Source organism: Acipenser ruthenus, chromosome 26 (genome assembly GCF_902713425.1).
Source record: "Acipenser ruthenus chromosome 26, fAciRut3.2 maternal haplotype, whole genome shotgun sequence".
NCBI lineage: Eukaryota > Metazoa > Chordata > Actinopteri > Acipenseriformes > Acipenseridae > Acipenser > Acipenser ruthenus.
In genome coordinates, this window is record NC_081214.1 from 18,956,493 (window position 1) to 18,979,397 (window position 22,905).

The window sequence follows — 22,905 nt, forward strand, 5'->3', positions numbered from 1 at the left end:
TTTGAAGTGCAGCTATAAAGCAGAACTCCAAAATTATAGAGTTCAACTTTCATGTAAAATACAGCACTGACTTAATACAGAATAAACAGATTCTCTGCCCTTGCTGTGTTACCACGCACAGAAGAATACAAAGGACAATATGACTAAGTCGTTTTTGTGCTTAGTCACGGTAACAATTTTGGGTCTAGTATTCAAATTGTAGTTGTTCTTTAACAATTTAAAACCCGCTATTGAGCATATTGCTTATAGATATACCATTCATACACATAAATAAATAAATAAATAAATAAATAAATAAATAAATAAAATTCTTTGTATTAAGTGAATTATGATATTGGAGGCAGACACTTTATCTGGGCTTGGTTTAAAAAACCTTAAGTCAGCCCAATCTTTACAGCATTGTTATACTGTAATAACATGTTAAACTAACAATGTATAATGATGTAAAACATCAAAGATCACAATTTCAAATCTTAGAGAAAGGCAGACAATAACAGGGGGTGTAACTTACAAGTATAAAAAGTTCATACTTGTTTTAGTTATTATAGAATTATTCACCTTGTAATCCACAAATTGGCTGCCAAGTTTACATGTATGCAAACCACCTGCTGTACAGAGTATTGCAACATACAGACGTGCTCAAATTTGTTGGTACCCCTCCACAAAAAACGAAGAATGCACAATTTTTTCTGAAATAACTTGAAACTGACAAAAGTAATTGGCATCCACCATTGTTTATTCCATATTTAATAGAAATCAGACTTTGCTTTTGATTTTTTATTCAACATAATATTGTAAATAAGAAAACAAATGACAATGGCATGGACAAAAATGATGGGACCGCTAACCTAATATTTTGTTGCACAACCTTTAGAGGCAATCACTGCAATCAAACATTTTCTGTAGCTCTCAATGAGACTTCTGCACCTGTTAACAGGTAGTTTGGCCCACTCTTCCTGAGCAAACTGCTCCAGCTGTCTCAGGTTTGATGGTTGCCTTCTCCAGACTGCAAGTTTCAGCTCTTTCCATAGATGTTCGATAGGATTCAGATCAGGACTCATAGAAGGCCACTTCAGAATAGTCCAATGTTTTGTTCTTATCCATTCTTGGGTGCTTTTAGCTGTGTGTTTTGGGTCATTATCCTGTTGGAGGACCCATGACCTGCGACTGAGACAGAGCTTTCTGACACTGGGCAGTATGTTTCGCTCCAGAATGCCTTGATAGTCTTGAGATTTCATTGTGCCCTGCACAGATTCAAGGCACCCTGTGCCAGGCGCAGCAAAGCAGCCCCAAAACATAACCGAGCCTCCTCCATGTTTCACTGTAGGTATGGTGTTCTTTTCTTTGAAAGCTTCATTTTTTCGTCTGTGAACATAGAGCTGATGTCACTTGCCAAAAAGCTCCAGTTTTGACTCATCTGTCCAAAGGACATTCTCCCAGAAGGATTGTGGCTTGTCAATATGCATTTTACCAAATTCCAGTCTGGCTTTTTTATGTTTTTCTTTCAAAAGTGGAGTCCTCCTGCGTCTTCTTCCATGGAGCCCACTTTCACTCAAAAAGCGACGGATGGTGCGATCAGAAACTGACGTACCTTCACCTTGGAGTTCAGCTTGTATCTCTTTGGCAGTTATCCTTGGTTCTTTTTCTACCATTCGCACTATCCTTCTGTTCACTCTGGGGTCGATTTTCCTCTTGCGGCCGCGCCCAGGGAGGTTGGCTACAGTTCCATGGACCTTAAACTTCTTAATAATATTTGCAGCTGTTGTCACAGGAACATCAAGCTGCTTGGAGATGGTCTTGTAGCCTTTACCTTTACCATGCTTGTCTATTATTTTCTTTCTGATCTCCTCAGACAACTCTCTCCTTTGCTTTCTCTGGTCCATGTTCAGTGTGGTGCACACAATGATACCAAACAGCACAGTGACTACTTTTCTCCATTTAAATAGGCTGAATGACTGATTTGAGACATGTGTGATACTAATAAAAGAAACTAATTAGTTTGAAATATCACTATAATCCAGTTATTTATTATCTTTTCTAAGGGGTACCAACAAATGTGTCCAGGCCATTTTAGAATATCTTTGTAGAATAAGCAATAATTCATCTCTTTTCACAGCTTCTTTGCTTTATTCTATGACATACCAAAGGCATGCAAGTATACATGATAAAATAGCTTTTAATTTCATCACTTTTCAGGAGGAATGAAGCATTATTTCAATGAGCTGTAAGGGTACCAACAAATTAGAGCACGTCTGTATTCATCATGAACAAGAAAGAAACACCATCTAACAATTATGATTGGAACCACTAAACCATTTATAACTTAAAGAGTGCTTATAGATCAGGAACCTTGATATCTCCTCATAGGTTGGATATTCTTTGTAATACTTTGTGATGATTTATACTGGCTTCTGACCGAGAACCCCGTTGTATTCTACTCTATATTGTCGGTGTCTCTTATTGAATGAAAAATGTGAATGCTATTTTTTTTTTCAATGGCATTCAAGTAAAATCTCAAATGATCTTACTTTGTTAGTGCTGTCAGGATAACTAATGCACTTTAGATGGTCAATAATTTAATTGGACATGTGCTGAATGAACTGAATCAATCTACCACTGGACATGGAGTCTTCAAGACTGGAACTTGAATGCAGGAATGGACCTTGTGCTGGGGTTTGAATTATTGCCATGTGCGATGTAACTACAGTAACTGGTTTCTCCAAGGAGAGGTAATTTGATTATCTTGTTGGCGTGAACTATCAGAAATATAAAGAAAGGAAAAGAGACAGAAGATTGAATAGATAGTACATCTGCTGTGACAAAGGAAGTCTCCGAAACAGATTTTATTTGATAAGCAGACAAAAAAGAAGGCATTAGCTTGTTCCTGGAAATCGGTAATGGACACACAAAAAGACTCCTGGCTGTTTCAGTTTTCACATCCCCTGAAATGACAGGCAACAAGGAGCACTGCTAACATGACAAAGGAAGTTTGTGTATCAGAGTGTATTCTTTACCATTTTGTGTTACTATAATAAAGGTATGCTTTTACGTTTGTCTGTTTAATTTTATCTTGTGGCTTATATCACCCCTGCTGGAAAGCAGGCAGACCATGCAAGAGCCAGCATGTACAAACTATTTTGATATACATCAAGGACAGTGCTGCATGGTCCAGAGACAAACAATGTCATTCCATAGATCAGTTAAATTAAAAAAACAAGTTAAATGTGCATTAAATAGTTTTAGACACAGCTTAGTGTCTATTGTTACGTGGTTGGTTTGAAGTGCAGCTATAAAGCAGAACTCCAAAACAACTGAGTTCAGCTTTCATGTAAAATACAGCACTGACTTAATACAGAATAAACAGATTCTCTGTCCCTGTGTTATCATGCACAGAAGAACTTTTTCACTTTTGAACAAGATAATATACTGTATATACGCCTGTGACGGGAAGCCCTCCCGTTGTGCATATTTATGTATTATTTGTATTCTTCTTCATATTATTATTATTGTATTTGTAAACGGGCGGACGAAGCCGTCCGTCCTTATTAATTTGATGTGTTTATATGCGGGCGGATGAAAGCCGTCCGCTATGTATTATTGTGTTGATTCAGCAGGGAGACGGTTAACTTCCTCTCCCTGCCTTCACGTGTGGAATGAAGGTGGTCAGGAAATAAATGATCGCCTATCGTCTCATTAGCTCCTGACCACCTGCTGTATAAACTCTCACTCTCGGAGTGCGGAGAAGCTGGAAGAGTGTTTTGTAGAACGATTGCTATCTACTCTTGCTTTGTTTGTTTTACTTTAAGAACAAAGGTAAAGCGAACAAAGCACTTATCAAAACACAAAACAAAACAGCACAAGGGCCAAACAAAATGGTTTCAAAACATAACACAGGAACAAATAAATCAAATGAAACGAGTATCAACTCGAGTTCTCAAGGGTAGATAGCAATCGGCTTCGTCCGCCTGCATACAAATACAATAATAATAATAATAATAATAATAATAATAATAATAATAATAATAATAATAATAATAATAATAAGACGAATGCAAATAATACATAAATATGCACAAGGGGAGGACACCCCGTCACAAAACCTTTAATGGCATTTTTTGCTGTATCAGTGCTGTAATTAACCCGTTTGCGTTTGTGTACACTTTGAAAAGCCAGTTAATTAAAGCTCCACTCATCACCTGTTCTACGAAATGGCTGTAGCTCACACATGCATTCCATAAATCTTATCTGGTTTACACTTCAGTTCATTATAGAGGTGACAAATGTACAGTTTGGAAAGAAACAGGTTATAGTCAGCATGCATTTAACAGAAATGATAGCTGGTACTATACTAGGTTAAAGAAATCTCTGTTTGCAAGTAATGCTTTCAGATGGTGTTGCACTTCCTTGGTCATTTAAGCTAGAGAGTGAAATTGGCCCTCCCCTTTTAAGGGCTTCCAAACAGCTGCTGCTTCTAATGGCTGACATGCTTTCAGCCAATAAAATGCTTTGACCCAGAACACACTGCTGCTGTGCAATGACCTAGAAAGTGCGAGTGTAACAGAGTGCAGTCAATCTGACTTAATGGTGTACCAGGTATTATGTTGTAAAAGGAAAATACATGTTTGCTATAATAAGCACATTAGAGACCAATGTACTGAACAGACGTACAAAACTGGCAAAAGATGTATATAATTATTTTGCTAGCTACAGACACTTCCTCGACTTAGGTATAAAGAACTATGAAAGGTTTCAGCAGAAGGAACCATGGGTACCATTTTAAATGGCTTGATCTGCTGTGTACAGAAGCTGCATTTCATAGTTCAGGGTTCTGTTGCTTTGATATTCAGATCTGTATCACTTTTCTCTAGTGCTCTGTCTAACTGGCTGCCATCTAGTTTGCAAGCCACTGTTGTTATTCTATGCCTATTTGGCTCCTGGTTTTGAGAAACCAGGTCGTAGCGTGACCTTTCAATTCTGCAGGTTCCACCCAGCCTATTACTATTAAATTAACATTTTTAGCTTATATGACTTCTCAGCTTTGGCAGAAGTAGCTCAGAAATATTCAGTGCGCATTTTTTTCTCTGCACGAGTGCGGGTATCAGTTAGCAGTAAAATGTCTACAGTTTTAACCGGGAGCTTTTTGCATGTGACAGCTGCAAAACTGATAGTTGAAATAAACTGGTATGGACTTGTTTTACATGCACTCACTTGTGTTTTTGCCAGCAAAAAACGCACGCAACTCCTAGATGTTGTATTTCAGGTTTGAGGCACTGACACAGGACGAATTTCTAAAAACACCAACATATATGTTTGAGTGCTCTAAGGTATTTTAATTAAACAGTATCTACCTTAATACAGACGCCCTAAAACTCGGAAACTTCTTTTAATTGCATAATTTAAATTCAATTCCTCCTGTGAGAAATACCCATTGCAGAAATAGACAAATATGAATGTGCCAGTAATGTGTTCCCATCAAAAAGCATCTTGTATGATTTAATTACAGTACCACTCCCTTACCCACCCACTAGGAACAACATGTCTGGAAGTTTAAATCTGGTGGTGACTGGCATCGAACCTGATTTCACCCTTAGCCAGGTTTTATCAATCATCTAGAAGGTGCAGTTACCCTTTGAGTGTAGTTTTACATAAACACAGTAATGTGTTCTATTCCGTTTAAAAAAGGTGACAATGGGATTTATAGCAAAGGTATCTTGTAACAATTGTAAGTCGCCCTGGATAAGGGCATCTGCTAATAAATAAATAAAAATAATAATAATTTAAAACCAATTTCAAACAGCAATTTAAATGGTAGTATGGGGTCATATTTTGGGGCTCAATGGGTCTTTACACCAATGGCCTTTACACCATTTCCATCCAATGCTAAGTGCATTGCTACAAGAGCAGTATAACAAGATTCTAAGTGGATCTCTCTCCAAGTGGAGAGTGGCTTCTCTTCCATTCTGTCAGGTGAGGTCTGTGTGGCACCCATGATAGTAGGAGCATGGCTGCAAAGGTATGGAAAGCTTGTGTCTCCACAGCTATATTTCAATGGGAGACTGCTCTTGCGTATCCAGATACTTGAAAAATGTAACTAGCAGCAGCAGTACGTACCAAGTGACTTTACAGGCCCTGCTCTACAATCAGATGAGGGCATTAAAACCCCTCAGTCAGGGCTGGGCTTGCTGGTCAGTTTGACTTAAGGAATTTCTCAACACATTCATTACCGCTCTGCAGGGAAATCTGGGGTTTCTGGATTTCCACAGCTGAGAGTTTTACCCACAAATAATCACAAAATAATAATTATTAAAGTATGGGACTAGGTGGCTAACTAGAAGTTAATGAAGATACATAATGCCTGGATCAGCTTAAGATACAGTATAGTGTTTTCTCCTACACAGCTGAGTTATGCTTGCCAAAATCCCTTTTCTCAACTGCCTGGGTGTCACTCGCATGTAGGGAGGAATGTAGAGACAGACTGTACGGTCTATTGCTGTGAAAGAACAATCAAATCCAGTCCTGAGGCTGCCTGTGCTTGTAAACACATTGACAGGCTGAGGAAAAAAAAAGTGTATTTAACTGCAGTGTCCCACATTTCATTTTTGTTAACAAAACGGTGGTCATGTGTGTTGGATCTCATAAAAAATTGCTTTCTCTCTCTCTCTCTCTATTAAATGTGACCTTGGGAAATTGCTGCTTCACTGTTAGCCCCGTCATTAAAAATCTGGGAGTTTTGTTCGACTCTGAATTATGCTTTGATGCACATATTAAATTTATTTGTAAATCTTCTTTGGTCCATCTTTGAAATATTGCACCGTTTGTAACCGTCTGCAGCGGAGACCTTGATCCATGCCTTCATTACGTCTAGGCTTGATTATAGTCTGTTGTCACATTTATACGAGTTCTGACTCTTGTAAAGTCCCATTGTCACATAACCCCGTTTTGTCCCGTCTTAATTGGTTGCCGGTCACTCAGAGACTAAATTACAAAATTGTATTACTTACATTTCTCCTATCTTTCTGATCTCATACTTCGTTATGTTCCTAGTCGGGTGCTATGGTCTGCGGAGGCTGACCTACTGTACAGTCTGTTCAAACTGCCAAGTATGGATCGCGTTCTTTTAGCCGTCTAACACCCACACTATTGAACTCGCTACCTAGGCACATTAGAAGCATCCACTCCTTTTCCCTTTTTAAAAAACATATAAAAACAGTTTTGTTTGATCAGGTTTTTAGTTAAAATTCTTATTGTAGTATATCGTTTTTTTCTGTTTTTGTTTTATTTTTTGTAGATTCTGAAAAGTGTTTTTTTTGTTGTGTGCTTTTTGCGTTGCTGGCTATGTAAAGCGCCCTGAGACGCTCCCCGTGTATATGGGGCGCTATAGTAAATGTAAATTTGATTTGATTGATTGGTTTTACACTGCAAATGTAGGGTTGTTTTTTTTCAGACTGAGTAAATCAAAGTAAAGTGTGAGTCAACCAAGTCAGGCTAAGGGCTTTCAGCAAAAGACTGCTACCAGGTTTATCTACTGTTTATCTGTATGTTAATACAAATGTAAGAATGCATTTGATTGAAAGCGTTCAAGACTCATTCCAGACTCAGCCAAGCCTGATCCTTTTTTGAAACAAATTATCTTGTATCTGCCGTGTCTACATTTAAAAACATGCTTAGAGGTAAAGATAAACATTCTTTATGAATATGTGACAAAAATCACCAACCAAGCGCAGCTAAAAATATACACAGGCCTAAGAGATAAACATGCTTTATGAATACGTGTACAATACTCCTCAATAACTTAATCTTCAGTGCATACTTAACTTAACAGGAAACGTCTACATTTATATTCACCATTTTAGATGCTTGAACACAAGCTTAAAAAAACAGCTTTCCACCACTTCACACTGTGATCCAAATATGTATGCTCCTGCTAGTACTTGCAACAGCAAGTAAAGATGACTGACATCTTAAGCTCAGGAAGAAAAGAAGATAGCCATTGTTGTAAACCCTTTTGTTATATCCATTAACATGTAGAGGAAATTATTATAGAGCTTCTATTCTTTAAACTCCTATGTTTAACTACAGTACACCTTAAAAGTAAAGATGTGCCGAACTACCGAAATCTACAGGGATTAGGTAGCAGGCAGCTGACAGCATAAAAGTGTACTGCTGTATGCCAAAAGCATGTCCTAAAGCAAAAGTACAGTGAAAACACGATGAAGCTCAAGAGGGTATGTGAAACACATCAGCACTGCAGTCGGCTAGGCAAATCGATCTATTTGAATGCTAGTCTTACACACCCTAAAGATGCATATTCAATTGTCCCGATCATTAAAAATCTGGGCAAACATTTACTATTGTGGGGATAAAATACACAGTGAATGCGTTTATTTCAAAGTATTCAAAGGCTACAAAAACCATTCATTTTTCTGGCCTCAATCCCTCCTTTGAAAAAAAGAACAGACTAAATGGATTCCTTCCAAGATAACCAGAAGAACCCAGTGGCAGGTGGGAATGAGAGGAGTTCATTTGACAGCGAGGAATCTACTAAAGCACACAACACAAGGAACCAAATGAAGACATGCTTATCATTATTTCTTTCACAAAGAAATAGGATACATTCACCGCGCCCAAACTGATATAATTAACCAATTAGAAGAACAAAGACCTTAGCATAAACATGAAGTTCAGTACTATTACCTCTGTTGTTGGTTCCTGTGACTCTAGTGAGAGACTGTGACGTTGCTACAGTAAGATATTATTCTGCTCTCTCAACCACAGTGGAAGAGCTGGGGGGGCTCTCTCAAGCACAACATTTTATCATCTGAGACAGATACTAACACTAGGCATTAATTAGTCTACTGTGCCACTTAACCCCTGTCAAAGAAAACGTTTTAACACTAGGGAATGCATTTATGAAATCAACAACACAAAGGCAATGTGCCCCTAGCATTTGGAATATGTCAGCCATCCACACACTGTTTTATAAGTGATTATACTGCCACCATGTGGCAAGAAATGGAACTCCTTTAAGATCCAAGAAAGTCCACATAGGGTTGGCTGTCTTTTAAAGGCCCTAGTAGGGACTTAAACAAGGGTTCCCAGACTTTCTTTACTTGTGACCCCCTATAACATAAAGCATCCCACTGAGGACCCCCACTTGATGAATTCACCTTGCAATCACCTGCTTTCATTGTATAGTGGTTTAAGCATGGGCACTGGAAACTAAATAAAATGAGAGTTTCAATATCATGTCACAGTATTTGGCGAGTGCTCTCCCCAGTGGACAATGCTTGAACAGCATGCATAATAGTATGAGAAAAGGGAATTATAAACAGGTCTGAATGGTCTGACAGTTTGGAGCACACCAGTTCCCAACATCTCTGTGGAGCAACAGACTATGGAAACCTACATATTTAAAAATGTATGAGTCTGTTAATGTAAGTGCTGGTAATGTTAATTATTTAGAGGGCTAATAATCTCAAAAGTAATACCTTGTCCATCCAGTCACATGTGCAGTGTTGAAAGAAGTGAATGACAGGGTTTCATTTTTTGTTTGTTTGTTTAAACAATATAGGGTTAAAGCCAAAGAAGGAATAAAAGAACATTTGAAAAAGGTTCAAACACAATTACCCCTGACAACGGTGTGAAAACATGTAGCTATAAGCCATGGTAGATATTAAAAACCAAGGATACTTTGTTAACATAAAGTGTTTCCTTTTTAATACCAAATAGTCCCCAACTTTAGTGAAAAAAGTAACAATTATAATCAAAAATCAAAAGTCTTGTAACTTAAGATAGACTTTCAGACAAAGAAAAACTGACCTTCCCTTGAAGTTTATAACTGGATAGCATAGGCAGAAAAGCATGTGGAAACTGCAAAATTATCACGCAGATGTACCACTGTAAACTTTATTGTGCTAGCTGGAGCCCTAACTTTCTGTCAGGCTGACTAACACAATTACAAATGGAATCAGCTGGTTGATAGCTTTGTTTCTAGTGACCTGAAGTGTTAAATCTGCAGCCCCACTGTTTCAAAGACACTTATAATAACAAATGCCATTGTCACACAATTGTTTTTAAATTGCTCTGAAAGTACAGTGCAGTACCACAAACACTGTCATCAGCCCACTGTTTCTATAGGATAGAAACAAAAATCGTGTGGTGCCATAGCAATTACACCATCGCCCTTTGGAGTGCTGTACCAGTGGCAGCGGCCCAGTTTCTGTTTATAATTGAAAATACAAGTGCTATTCCATTGCTTAAACAATATACCCATTGTAGTAGGCACATCTTTAACAGTGGTCCTGTTTTTGCAAAGCCTAGCAGTGCAGCACCACCACATTTACAATGCTGCCATTGTCTCGTTAATGTTGTACTTCATCAATGTCACCAGCATCCATCTTATTTATTCATTTATGCATGTACTGTATTCATGTATTTATTAAAAAATTCTGCTCCATGAAAACCACTTGATTTCAAGGGTGTGTTGAAGAATCTAGACATCATTCGATTCACATTCACACAACAAGCAGAGATGCCCATATGACACAGACATGTGCACCTCATAAACAGTATGATAGATGTTGCATTGTAATGTGTAATAATATTGCATATAAAATGAACTTTTCATAGAGTGATGAAGCACCTGCAGCAACAACGAGCTGATAAAGGGACACTCAGCAACACAAGAGCAAAAGCAGCACAGCTATAAATATGAAAGCAAATGAGCGTTTGCAGTGGTGTATTGGTTGGTACTGTGTGATTTAGAAATACTACAAGAAACTTCATGATTTCAATGACGAACATTTGGACTACAAGTCTTTCTCAGTCTATGTAGCACTATTAAGTTAGGGATGGGACTATTTGGGGTTTTGACTTAAAACTTGGTAGGTATTGGATCCACCAATGAATGGCCTTGACTTTTTCCAGACAGAACTATTGCTCCAATACATCTGAACAAATGTCTTTGTTTTTGAGCGATGGTGACCTTTCATTTGAAAGTGTGCTGATCAGGTTTTGGAGTTGATTTGATCTTTGGCTTTTTCTTTGCTAGGTGGGTTTACAATTTATAGTAATTGCATCATTACTGCATGTAATAAATCATGCACTGTGTATTATTATTATTATTATTATTTATTTCTTAGCTGACGCCCTTATCCAGGGCGACTTACAATTGTTACAAGATATCACATTATTTTTACGTACAATTACCCATTTATACAGTTGGATTTTTACTGGAGCAATCTAGGTAAAGTACCTTGCTCAAGGGTACAGCAGCAGTGTCCCCACTGGGGATTGAACCGGGGATTGAACCGGGGATTTAACCCAGGACCCTCCGGTCAAGAGTCCAGAGCCCTAACCACTACTCCACACTGCTGCTGTATTACAAATGTGACACACGTTTGTACAATATTACACAATGCCATTTGTATCCAATATGGGCTATTTTCTGTGGATTTTAATTCTTCAAAGAATGTTTTTGCTGTATTTTGGCTGTATTGCTGTTCAATTACATGTTATGGAGTTTCAAAAAGGGGGGGGGGGGGGGGGGCGGGCATGAATGTTTATTTGTTAACCACCGCCTGCTGGGAATCTGAGCACGGTGGAGGAAATGTGGATATTGGCCCTTTAAGAGGTTTGTCCATCGGTCAGAAGCACTGTTCATTGTTGTGAAAGAAATAGAAGCGAGTAAAGACATTGATCAAGGACAGCTCGAGACAAATTGTGCATACCACAGAGAGAGAGACAGCAAGTCATAGAGAGGTCTCGTTCCCGAATAAAACTGTGTGGAACTTTTAACAACTTTACTGGCAATGGGTGAGTGCTTATTAAATAGTAAAATTGAATGACACTAGCTGGTGATAATGGCTGTTGCAAACAGCAGTCAGGAAAAGTTTTCTTTCCGTTTTATTTTACACACTCGTTTTATTTGTAATGATTTGATATGCAGCAACGTGTTCTTAATTAAATTAAACGTGTCGCAAAGTGTTTATTTGCATTATTTAAAATACATATGTAATATCTTACATTTGTGAAGGGCATTGTTCGGCATGTTTTAGATATGTCATGGTGTGAGATGGCAGTCGAAGTGAGTTGATTCTGTTAGTATGCCGGCTGAACAAAACAGAAAAGTTATTTAAAATAATTGAATTTAACCAACTTTTAAATACTGCACATGTTATGTGTTTTCTTAAATAAAGTTGCAGAATAAAAACCTGTAGCTGGAGTTTTAAACTTTTAGTTAGCACAATTGTGAAATTAAACCGAAACTTTTCTTAAGTTTTCCAGCAATACGTCGGTATAATGCAATGTAGGCACTTATTAGCCACGTTTTAATGGCAAATAGAGTCGTTTTCTTTTCTTTTTTTTTTTACTTAAACCTTTAGTGTATACATCAATTATTAGAAAGTCATAGGTACTGTGGTGAGCTTACAGCTATTTTACATACACAAGCTTATTTATTTATTTAGTTATTTATTTATTTAGAAATGTGAATAGTTTGTAAGTGAATAAACAAATAACAGCTGCTGGTTAAAGCAAAGTTAATGATGAAAAATCAGGTCCTTTGTGATGATTTGACAGGTGGCAGACGAGATACAAGGATGGACCAAAGAACCAGTCTAATGAATCCAGAGGAATGTTTATGTGCATTATTGCAGGAAGAGTAAAACAGTTTGTGCCTTACACAGAACAAATGTAATACTTTACTGGATGCGGTCTTGTAACTCAAATGAAGATGTCCCAGCTAAAGCGTGTGTTTGCTGGCAGAGGAAAAAGATGGAAACAGACTAGTTACCTTTTTTCTTAAGTCATCACTATTCAGGGATGGAAATTAAACTTCCAATGCATATGTGTTACTTCATTTATAAAACTTATTACAAAAAAAATGTTAGCCTCCAGGGCTGGCTCTGGTATTAACTGTTTCACTTTTCAATATAGAGATTACAGCCAAAGAAAAATAAGATAACAACCCTAGTGTCAGAATTCTAAAGCTTCAAACCAACTATTATTAGAAGAAAAAAAAAAAGTGGTCCGGGGTCTAGTGAGAGCTCAATACTGGGAATCCCTCACTGGAAAACCTGCTGACTGGCTCTGAGCTGAGATTTGCATGTCATGTATTTACTACTGTCGAGTGTTGTAATGCAAACTGTCGGGTGTACCAGTCCCAGGCAGCCTGTGCCCTGTGTAGTGCAGGCACAGACGTTTCCAGCCCCAGTGACAGGGCCAGAGCAAGCTCCTCTTCCCCGCTAGCCTGCCCACTCAAAGGCTTGTTTGTTTGCCTCTCGAAGGGGGGCCCATTTCAGCCCCTTTCTTTGTTTACTTGACATCACCAGCTTTTGTTTGTCCACATTGAGGTCCGACAATGGCCATTGTCTCGTTATAAAGGGAGCCTCTTTCTCAGACCGTCCTACAGTGGCACCATATATTTGCAGTACATTAGCTCAGTGTTGGGCATGGCACGGTGCGTCCCTTAGATTTACTTTAGGTGCAAACCTCAAATAGACATTCTGCACATCACTGATTCATTCATTTCCAAAGGTGTGTTTTGGTATGTTACCATATTGGTTACAATAACCCCCTTTCTCTGTGTACCCTGAACTAATTTAGCAATGTCAGTTTAATATATACCTTAAATTCTTGCTAACTGGAGTGTACCATAGACTTCCCAGTAAAACTGCTCGCTGTCTTGCTGCTTGTTCTTCATCGTTAAAATTTGTGCCATTTAATTTTGAAATTCTTGAAACTTGCTAAAAAAAAGGGGGTCAATTGGATTGTGACTGTGGCCCCTTGGTATGAGATCCTAGCAGGGTTAACTGTTCCGGATCTAAATTCAGCTTTCATTGATACAATTCAAATCAGGCAATTTTAGATGTCAGTTCATTCATGGGTGTCAATCAAAAGGCTTGGATAACGAGACTTGAAGTTTACTAGTCCCAGCTTGCACCCTTTGCATCAAAAAATTATATTCGAGAACTTAAAATAGACTTGTGTTTGGTGTGCTTTATTCCCATAGGTTGTTACGAATGCTGTGTGAAATGCTTGGGTGGGATTCCCTATGCCTCTCTCTTCGCCACCCTGCTCTGCTTTACTGGGGTGGCTCTGTTCTGCGGCTGTGGGCACCAGGCACTGACTGAGACCGAGCGGCTCATTGAGACCTACTTCTCTCGAAACCTGCAGGACTACACCTCGCTGGCCTACATGTGAGCACATCCTTAATACAGGAGAAAAATAAAAAAAATAGTGTTAAACTGGCCAAGATCATGTGAGAATTGTGAAACCCAAGGTGGTATGGTGGAAGGCTATGTTGTGGTCACTTGAGAGATGAGTAAAGGGATAGGGAATATCTGTATTTTAAGCTTTAATTTTCTCTAAATGCCCTAACTTGTTTTAATCCAGAGTTAAGGAAATCTGTCACCCAACTACAACTTACATTAAAGCTGGCAAATAGCAGCAGAAAGGTTTTTCCATAGCTCATCTGGTATAGCAAATCAGCCTTTAAACCCACTGCTTGCCCCCTCGTCCTGAACTGCAACTATTTTCTCTTCCCTCCTCCTTTTTCTTCCCTATTTCACAGAATCGTGTATTTCCAGTATATTATCTACGGGACTGCTTCCTTCTTCTTCCTGTACTGTATCATCCTGCTGGCAGAGGGCTTCTATACCACCAGTGCCATCAAGGAGACATTTGGAAACTTCAGGTCCACCTTATGTGGGAGATGCCTGAGCACCACGGTAATGAACCAGGGTGGAGAAGGTGGTGGTAGTGGCTCAACCTCCAGTCTTACCACAAACAAATTCAAAATCATGAAATCGCTGTTTTATTAAGACAGAGTTGAAAACCTGTGCTGTTTGTACCCAGCATTATTTCAAATGAGAACCCTGAATCGCGTTCTGCTGCACTTGGTAGATCCTGTGCAATGATTGTGCAATAGGTTTTGTTCGGTAGACTCTGTAACACTGTACTGATAGATCCTGTTGCTGACGTTGCCTCATTTCTCCTCATTCTCAGTTTATTGCAGTGACCTACCTGCTTGCAGTGATCTGGCTTCTTGTGTTTGCCTGCGCTGCACTGCCTGTCTATATTTTCTACAACATGTCGTCAACTTGCCAGACCATTACCATCCTGTCTGAGACCAGCTCAGGACTCAACCAACTCTGTGTGGATGCCAGGCAATACGGTACGGGAACAATTCACTTTTCATTTATTTAAAAATTCAGTTCCCTGTGGCAGACAATACAGGGAGCCTCCTTCACTATCCTAAGCAATATCAACTACTGAAACGCATCTGAAGAGCCACCAGGGAGAGATGAACGTCACTCCTCTGTCTTGCTGGGGTACTGCCCTGGGATGCCACACCAATAAATGCCTTGAGATTCACAAAGCCCTTCTCTTTGGAGCCACTGTAGTGAATAAATCCTTTCTATACTAGGCCTTCGCCTAATTACTTGTGTCAGATCAAAGACAGTTCACAGTTTACACCAGGCTTGCTCAGATTGTGGGAGGCTGTTACCAGGAGGTAGAGCAAGTGTTGAGGAAAACTTTAGTCTCTGCTTTTGTTTTCTTCAGGAGTCTTGCCCTGGAATGCTACACCTGGAAAAGTCTGTGGGATGACATTGGTAGCTGTTTGTAAAACTAAGGAGGTGAGTACAGCAGATCAGCTGTCATCTATCGCTCCCCTTCACGTCATTCATCATACATTGCCACACTTTAAAACCGAGATTACCTCTATAGTTACTACTGTAGTTACCACTGGTATTTTGAAAAATCTTCAAGATTTAAGGCATTGAAAAGATTGCTAAACCGTGACCCAGATGTTAGTTTTGAATTCAGTGGAGCTTGGTAGTTATAAAAGTTGAACCCTACTGAAACTTTTTTCTTCTCAGGCTCTCAGAGCTACAGTAAAACATTTTCGTTCTACACTTTCAAATCTAGGGCAGGCTAACTTATAATTGTGGAAGTTTTTGTCTTTACACTGTTTCCCAGAGAGATGAGGAAGACTGCTAATTGATATCGATATGGGTTTGCAGTCTGTTGTTTTGTATTTTGCAGTTTGACATGACCTTTGACCTGTATATAGCAGCCTTTGCTGGAGCTGGAGCGACTCTCGTTGCACTGGTGAGTACACTCTGCTAGGGCACTTTTAGTGGGAGTCCAGTGTTCAAGATGAATATATTTTTAAAAAGTCTGAATGATTCTCTTTGGCCTTCATGCTGAGGCATCACAGATCATGACAATAAAATAGTGATACACTGAAGAGTTGTGGTCAAATCAAATCCAGCTACAAACAAGTACACCTGTACCAGGTAAAAAGCTCCTTTTCAGCTATAACCTTTGTATGAAAAGTGAGCATGTTGATGTGTAAAGGACATGCTCTGGGGATGTTGAAGAAATTCAGCATTTGCAATGTCTATTGTTAATATGTATTAGATTTCAGGCAGTAGAAATACCCACCAAACATAGTTGTATTTTATAAGAAAACTACAAGATGTCAGTGGAGGATGAGTGAATGTTGTAAGACTGCAGTAATATTATAAAAACAGTGATTCTCATTCTTTTTTTTCTGTCTTTCTCTATTTTGCCATCTCTCTCTAGCTCACCTACATGATGTCCACAACCTATAACTTTGCTGTGCTGAAGTTTCTGGGGCGACAGGGTATCTGCACTAGGTGCTAGTTTCTCCAGTCTCAAACTGTCTCTTAACACACAACGCTGAGCTTCCAATTCTGGTCTAGTACAGTCAGGACTTTCGAAAAGATGTCAGGAGTTGAATGAAACTCTTACATATAAACTGTTCATATTTTTTATTTGACATTTTTACAAAACCGTGTTAAAATAACCTAAAAAGTATTCCAAATTAGGATTAGATATCCTTAAATTATATTTGAATATCTGTCAGGTAAGAGTGGAATGAATCTTCTTCCCAATTCAGGAAGTCCAGCTGCTGCCTTTCTGTTTTAAAAGATTGGATAAAAGCTGCTAATTTTTTATTAAAAAATAAATAAATAAACAAGCTATTATAAGGCTTTTGAATAATTTATATTCTAACAAGCTGCTGACTGTACTAGGCTTAAATGAGGGTATAACCTGTACTTTACATGCTTTGTTCTGTGTGAAATGAAAGATTTCTTGGTCCCTTTTCCCTGTCTGCACAAATCTCTCACTGCTGTCCTTAAACATTCCATTGATCAATACTATACTGTAATTCCTGATGGATTACTACTGCCAGCTATGTTTTGAGGGCCTGTTAACTAAACTTTGCTTTTGAAGCAGCAGATGGTAAACCATACATGCTGGTTACCATGGCATCACTTTTGGCCCATGCTTACTTTCACAGCATCCCTTATAGCTAATGCCAAGTAGTTATGGTTGCTGTAGACTTGACTGTAGCCTGTTGGCCTCATATCTGGGATACTGTGTGTGGGATAGATTCTTAGTATTAGCCTAGTGTTCCATCTTAGAATTGGGAATGTGTATATGACTGTTCGAATGTGGGACTGATATTGAAAGTCCATGTAAAGAAATTAATCCGGTAAGTATAAACGTGCTTAAGTTATAGCATGCCAATCCAACCACCTTTTTGTTCTTCTGAAAAGCGTAGATTACTCAGAGTGCTACCATATGAGTTTGGGTCTAAACACCTTGGCTAAAAAACTTATTTTGACAGTTGCTTTTAGATGGTTATCAGAACCCCCTTAAATTAGTTTGTCTAACAGTTGAGATCAATAGACCTCATTTTGTTTCGCATCAAAAGTTTGAGCCATTTTCTTGGGCACTAGAACTGTTTCTTCAAATTCTAGAACTCACCTTTTGTGCATTTCCATTTCTTAAGTAGGTATCACATTTTTTTGAGAGTATCATTAAAGGTATTTTTATTGTAATACAGAAGTAATTGTTCCTCCTGGTGTCAACTGCATCATCAATGTGACCCAGGTACAACAGAGTGAGCCTATATCCTATTAATGAAGCAGTTGAATGATCGCAAGTTGGACGTTCTGTTCCTGATTTTTGTTCCCAGCTTCCATCAAGGCCCTAAAGTACCACTGATTTACATATTCCAATTGTTCCTATTAAATCTGGATTGGCCCTCTAGGGCCGGAATTAGGAATCCATGCTTTATGCATTCAAAAACAGACTACAACACTGGGAAGAGAGTGATGGGAGGATTTCAAAACCGTAGTTAGTGGCTTATTTTGTTCTGAACCTACCCAAAGCTAAATGTGCGAAAACCCTTATTGTGTACCCATGAATCTTAATGCATTTCTGCAGCACTTAACTGTAATATAATAACCAGATTCTATAAACTTTCTTAACGGGAACGTTTGTGGAAGGTGCTATTGAAAGGGGCTTTGTTAAGGTTTAACTCTATTCAACCCCTTTTAACAATCTTTTTGAAATTATTGCTAAACACAAAAGCGTGCATTTGTATATATTAACTACTCTAGCTCTACAGCACTTGTGTGGCTATTCAAGTAGTGCCTGTTACATCATTAGTGGTGTTTTATATGAAAAAGGAAGGTTCTGCCTTTAAAGGTGTTGACTGTTACTGTAATTGAACTGTAAGGCTGAAATGTGTCAGTAGGCAGGTATTTTTGGTAATAAAAGATGGTCAAAGATGGTAAAAAAGGCTGATGTGATGAATTCTTGTTTTTCTTTTTTATGGTGGCAAATGTTTAACGCTCCTGGAGTCATTTTGAGGTTTTAAACACACTAACTGGCCTATTTTTAGTATTCTTTATCTGGGATTCCCAAAGCATAGAAATATTATCTCTGAAATGATCCTGACAGTTGACAAAACAATGATCCGCAGGCCAGGGGAACAATTTATTTATATTGAACAGGACTCATGCAAAAATAAGTTACCATGGCCTGAATCTCCATAATCACAATTGATTGACCTACATATCGAAATTTGAAATTCAGTCAGTCAAATACACACATTTTCAAGTAGCAAGATTTTCAAATCTGGTAAATAACATTGAGAACATTTTGATTTAGTCATTTAGTGCATGCATGAGTTAAATTTTTACTGCTAAATCATATGTATAAATATATCTTTGCAAACTGTTTTTTTCCGTGTTTTTAATGGCTTGGAAGCCAGACTTGCCCAGGGGCCCAGGACAGTCCACTCAGACACAAAGCCGGCCATCCTTCTCTCCCCACAGATTCATTTCCTCATGGGGCTGTCGGCTAACTGGGCTTATTCCAAAGACTCCTGGAAGGTGAGACTATACAACTCTATCCGAGTGAAGGAGACCCAAGAACTGGAGGAGATCCTGAAATCCTCCAGGAATGGTACCACTTCCTCCAATGAGATAGAGAAGGCTTGAAGGAGTCAAGGGTGGGAAAGGGTATACTCATGCTTTCCATTTCTTTTATCTGAATGTATATAGACACACGTACTACACATCTTGTGAATTATCAGATTTTATATCCACAAGAAAGACACTGTGATGTCTCTAAATGTGTGATCAGATTAGGCACAATTAGGTTGTCTTGTTTATTTATTTATGGATGTATATAGTTTGGACCTGGCCAAAGTGGCAACATTGTTTTGTTCTGGATATAGTGCCTAACTTTAGGGAAAAGAAAATGGAAAGTTTTTGAAAACACTTGAATACATGGGGTGAGTCTGAGAGATCAATTTACTAAATTATTTGTATTTAATTTTTTTTTTAAAAATGAAATTGTGTTTGATAACTATGGTGCCACGTTTAAACGGGTAAACACTTTAGTTTAATTCATTAGGTAAAAAGTATGCGATTTTTATTTTTTTGCTTTGCTATTACTTTATTTTAAAATTTTAGTATATTTGTTTTGCTTCCCAAATGAATAATTTTAGCAACAAGCGTTTAATAACATCATTTCAAATGTTAAGATGTCTTTCACTGCACAAGTTAATCTATATAGCATACTTTTAAGTTTTGCAGTCATGAAATGGCTTAAATGGTTTAAATGGTAGTTTCAAGTTACCGTACATTGTGTACCACTATATTATTTGTTTTCCTTTTAATTTAAAATATTTAGGTTAATTTTCAAAGGTACCCAAATGTCCTCACACACACCATGCATGAAATGATTTGTCAATAAAAAGAAAATAAATATGTATATTTAAAAAAAAATCTGATATACGATTACTGTCCTGTAGAAAAATGTCAGTTAGAGATCATGATAAAAGTACATGTGGATACATATCTAGCAAACCCTGATGAAGACTGCCCTGGTTTTATTATTTATTTATATATATACAGATGTGCTCAAATTTGTTGGTACCCCTCCACAAAAAACAAAGAATGCACAATTTTCTCTGAAATAACTTGAAACTGACAAAGTAATTGGCATCCACCATTGTTTATTCCATATTTAATAGAAATCAGACTTTGCTTTTGATTTTTTATTCAACATAATATTGTAAATAATAAAACAAATGAAAATGGCATGGACAAAAATGATGGGACCGCTAACCTAATATTTTGTTGCACAACCTTTAGAGACAATCACTGCAATCAAACGTTTTCTGTAGCTCTCAATGAGACTTCTGCACCTGTTAACAGGTAGTTTGGCCCACTCTTCCTGAGCAAACTGCTCCAGCTGTCTCAGGTTTGATGGGTGCCTTCTCCAGACTGCAAGTTTCAGCTCTTTCCATAGATGTTCGATAGGATTCAGATCAGGACTCATAGAAGGCCACTTCAGAATAGTCCAATGTTTTGTTCTTATCCATTCTTGGGTGCTTTGTGCTGTGTATTTTGGATCATTATCCTGTTGGAGGACCCATGACCTGCGACTGAGACAGAGCTTTCTGACACTGGGCAATACGTTTCGCTCCAGAATGCCCTGATAGTCTTGAGATTTCATTGTGCCCTGCATAGATTCAAGGCACCCTGTGCCAGGCGCAGCAAAGCAGCCCCAAAACATAACCGAGCCTCCTTCATGTTTCACTGTAGGTATGGTGTTCTTTTCTTTGAAAGCTTCATTTTTTCGTCTGTGAACATAGAGCTGATGTGACTTGCCAAAAAGCTCCAGTTTTGACTCATCTGTCCAAAGGACATTCTCCCAGAAGGATTGTGGCTTGTCAATATGCATTTTAGCAAATTCCAGTCTGGCTTTTTTATGTTTTTCTGTCAAAAGTGGAGTCCTCCTGGGTCTTCTTCCATGGAGCCCACTTTCGCTCAAAAAGCGACGGATGGTGCGCTCAGAAACTGACGTACCTTCACCTTGGAGTTCAGCTTGTATCTCTTTGGCAGTTATCCTTGGTTCTTTTTCTACCATTCGCACTATCCTTCTGTTCAATCTGGGGTCAATTTTCCTCTTGCGGCCGCGCCCAGGGAGGTTGGCTACAGTTCCATGGACCTTAAACTTCTTAATAATATTTGCAACTGTTGTCACAGGAACATCAAGCTGCTTGGAGATGGTCTTGTAGCCTTTACATTTACCATGCTTGTCTATTATTTTCTTTCTGATCTCCTCAGACAACTCTCTCCTTTGCTTTCTATGGTCCATGTTCAGTGTGGTGCACACAATGATACCAAACAGCACAGTGACTACTTTTCTCCATTTAAATAGGCTGAATGACTGATTACAAGATTGGAGACATGTGTGGTACTAATTAAAGAAACTAATTAGTTTGAAATATCACTATAATCCAATTATTTATTATCTTTTCTAAGGGGTACCAACAAATGTGTCCAGGCCATTTTAGAATATCTTTGTAGAATAAGCAATAATTCATCTCTTTTCACAGCTTCTTTGCTTTATTCTATGACATACCAAAGGCATGCAAATATACATGATAAAATAGCTTTTAATTTCATCACTTTTCAGGAGGAATGAAGCATTATTTCAATGAGCTGTAAGGGTACCAACAAATTTGAGCACGTCTGTATATAATAAAAATAAAAATATGAAATCTGCTCTGGGGAAAATATTAAGACAACGCACACCTTTGCATTTTGAACAGTTTATTTTGTATTACTTTGATTTAAAAGCACTACACTGTTAGGTATGTAACACTAGCCTGTTCCATTTCAATGAACGGCTCCACACTGCCAGCATCACTTCTTATACAGCGTGTCTAATGGCTGCCATGTGACACTGTACCTGTAACACACAAAGAGACTGAATATACTGTTTGGAGACATGCCACACCAGGTAACTTCAGCTTCCCCCCCAAAACACAAAAATATATTTTTGTTCTCCATTTATATGACATTATTTTTAAATGTACATAATTCAAATTCACATTTAAGAACCCTCATTCAGTTTCATATATACACTACCCGGCAACCGTATTTGGACATAGATGCGGAATAGCTGGTGTGGTATTAGTTTTACTAACAGAGAATGTGATTCTTATTTGGCCTGGTCTTAATTAATACTGCTGCCATGGTGTCTGTGGTGTGATATTTTAGTAACTTTGCTACCTTCAGCAAAGAAAAGTCTTCCTTGTTGTTACAATAAGTACACTATCCCATTTGCAGCCTTAAGACATTATTTGTAACACACAGTAAAATTAAGATTGGCATGATAATTACTAGCACTGTGTAACCCCACTGATATGTATTGCACAGATTTATATGTTGTATTACATATATATATATATATATAATATATATATATATATATATATATATATATATATATATATATATATTATACACACACATACGCACACAAGGAGCAATATCACCATGTCTAGTACCACACGCATGCTTAATTAATAAAACATTTTTTGAAAATGGCATTCCTCTCTCTCAGTGCAGCCCTAGTAATTGGGGCTAATGAACACTGAATGCAGAATGAGAAAAAAATACAGTAAAATAGACACCACACATGCAGTACACCCATCCCAGCAAGATATTCAAAAGGACAGACTCAGATTGCAGGGTCTATTTTAATGATCTAAATCAAGTG

The 22,905-nt window shown here is 38.1% G+C and overlaps 1 protein-coding gene across 1 annotated transcript; it reads left to right on the forward strand.

The window, feature by feature from the left end:
- Nucleotides 1-11,654: 11,654 nt before the first annotated feature.
- On the forward strand, nucleotides 11,655-18,623 carry LOC117430769 (proteolipid protein DM alpha-like). Its single transcript, XM_034051219.3, has 7 exons — nucleotides 11,655-11,814; nucleotides 14,012-14,198; nucleotides 14,573-14,729; nucleotides 15,007-15,175; nucleotides 15,565-15,638; nucleotides 16,048-16,113; nucleotides 16,591-18,623. The coding sequence occupies exons 1-7, from the start codon at nucleotides 11,811-11,813 to the stop codon at nucleotides 16,669-16,671; spliced, it is 738 nt and encodes a 245-aa protein (XP_033907110.1). The 5' UTR covers nucleotides 11,655-11,810; the 3' UTR covers nucleotides 16,672-18,623.
- The last annotated feature ends 4,282 nt before the right edge of the window (nucleotides 18,624-22,905 follow it).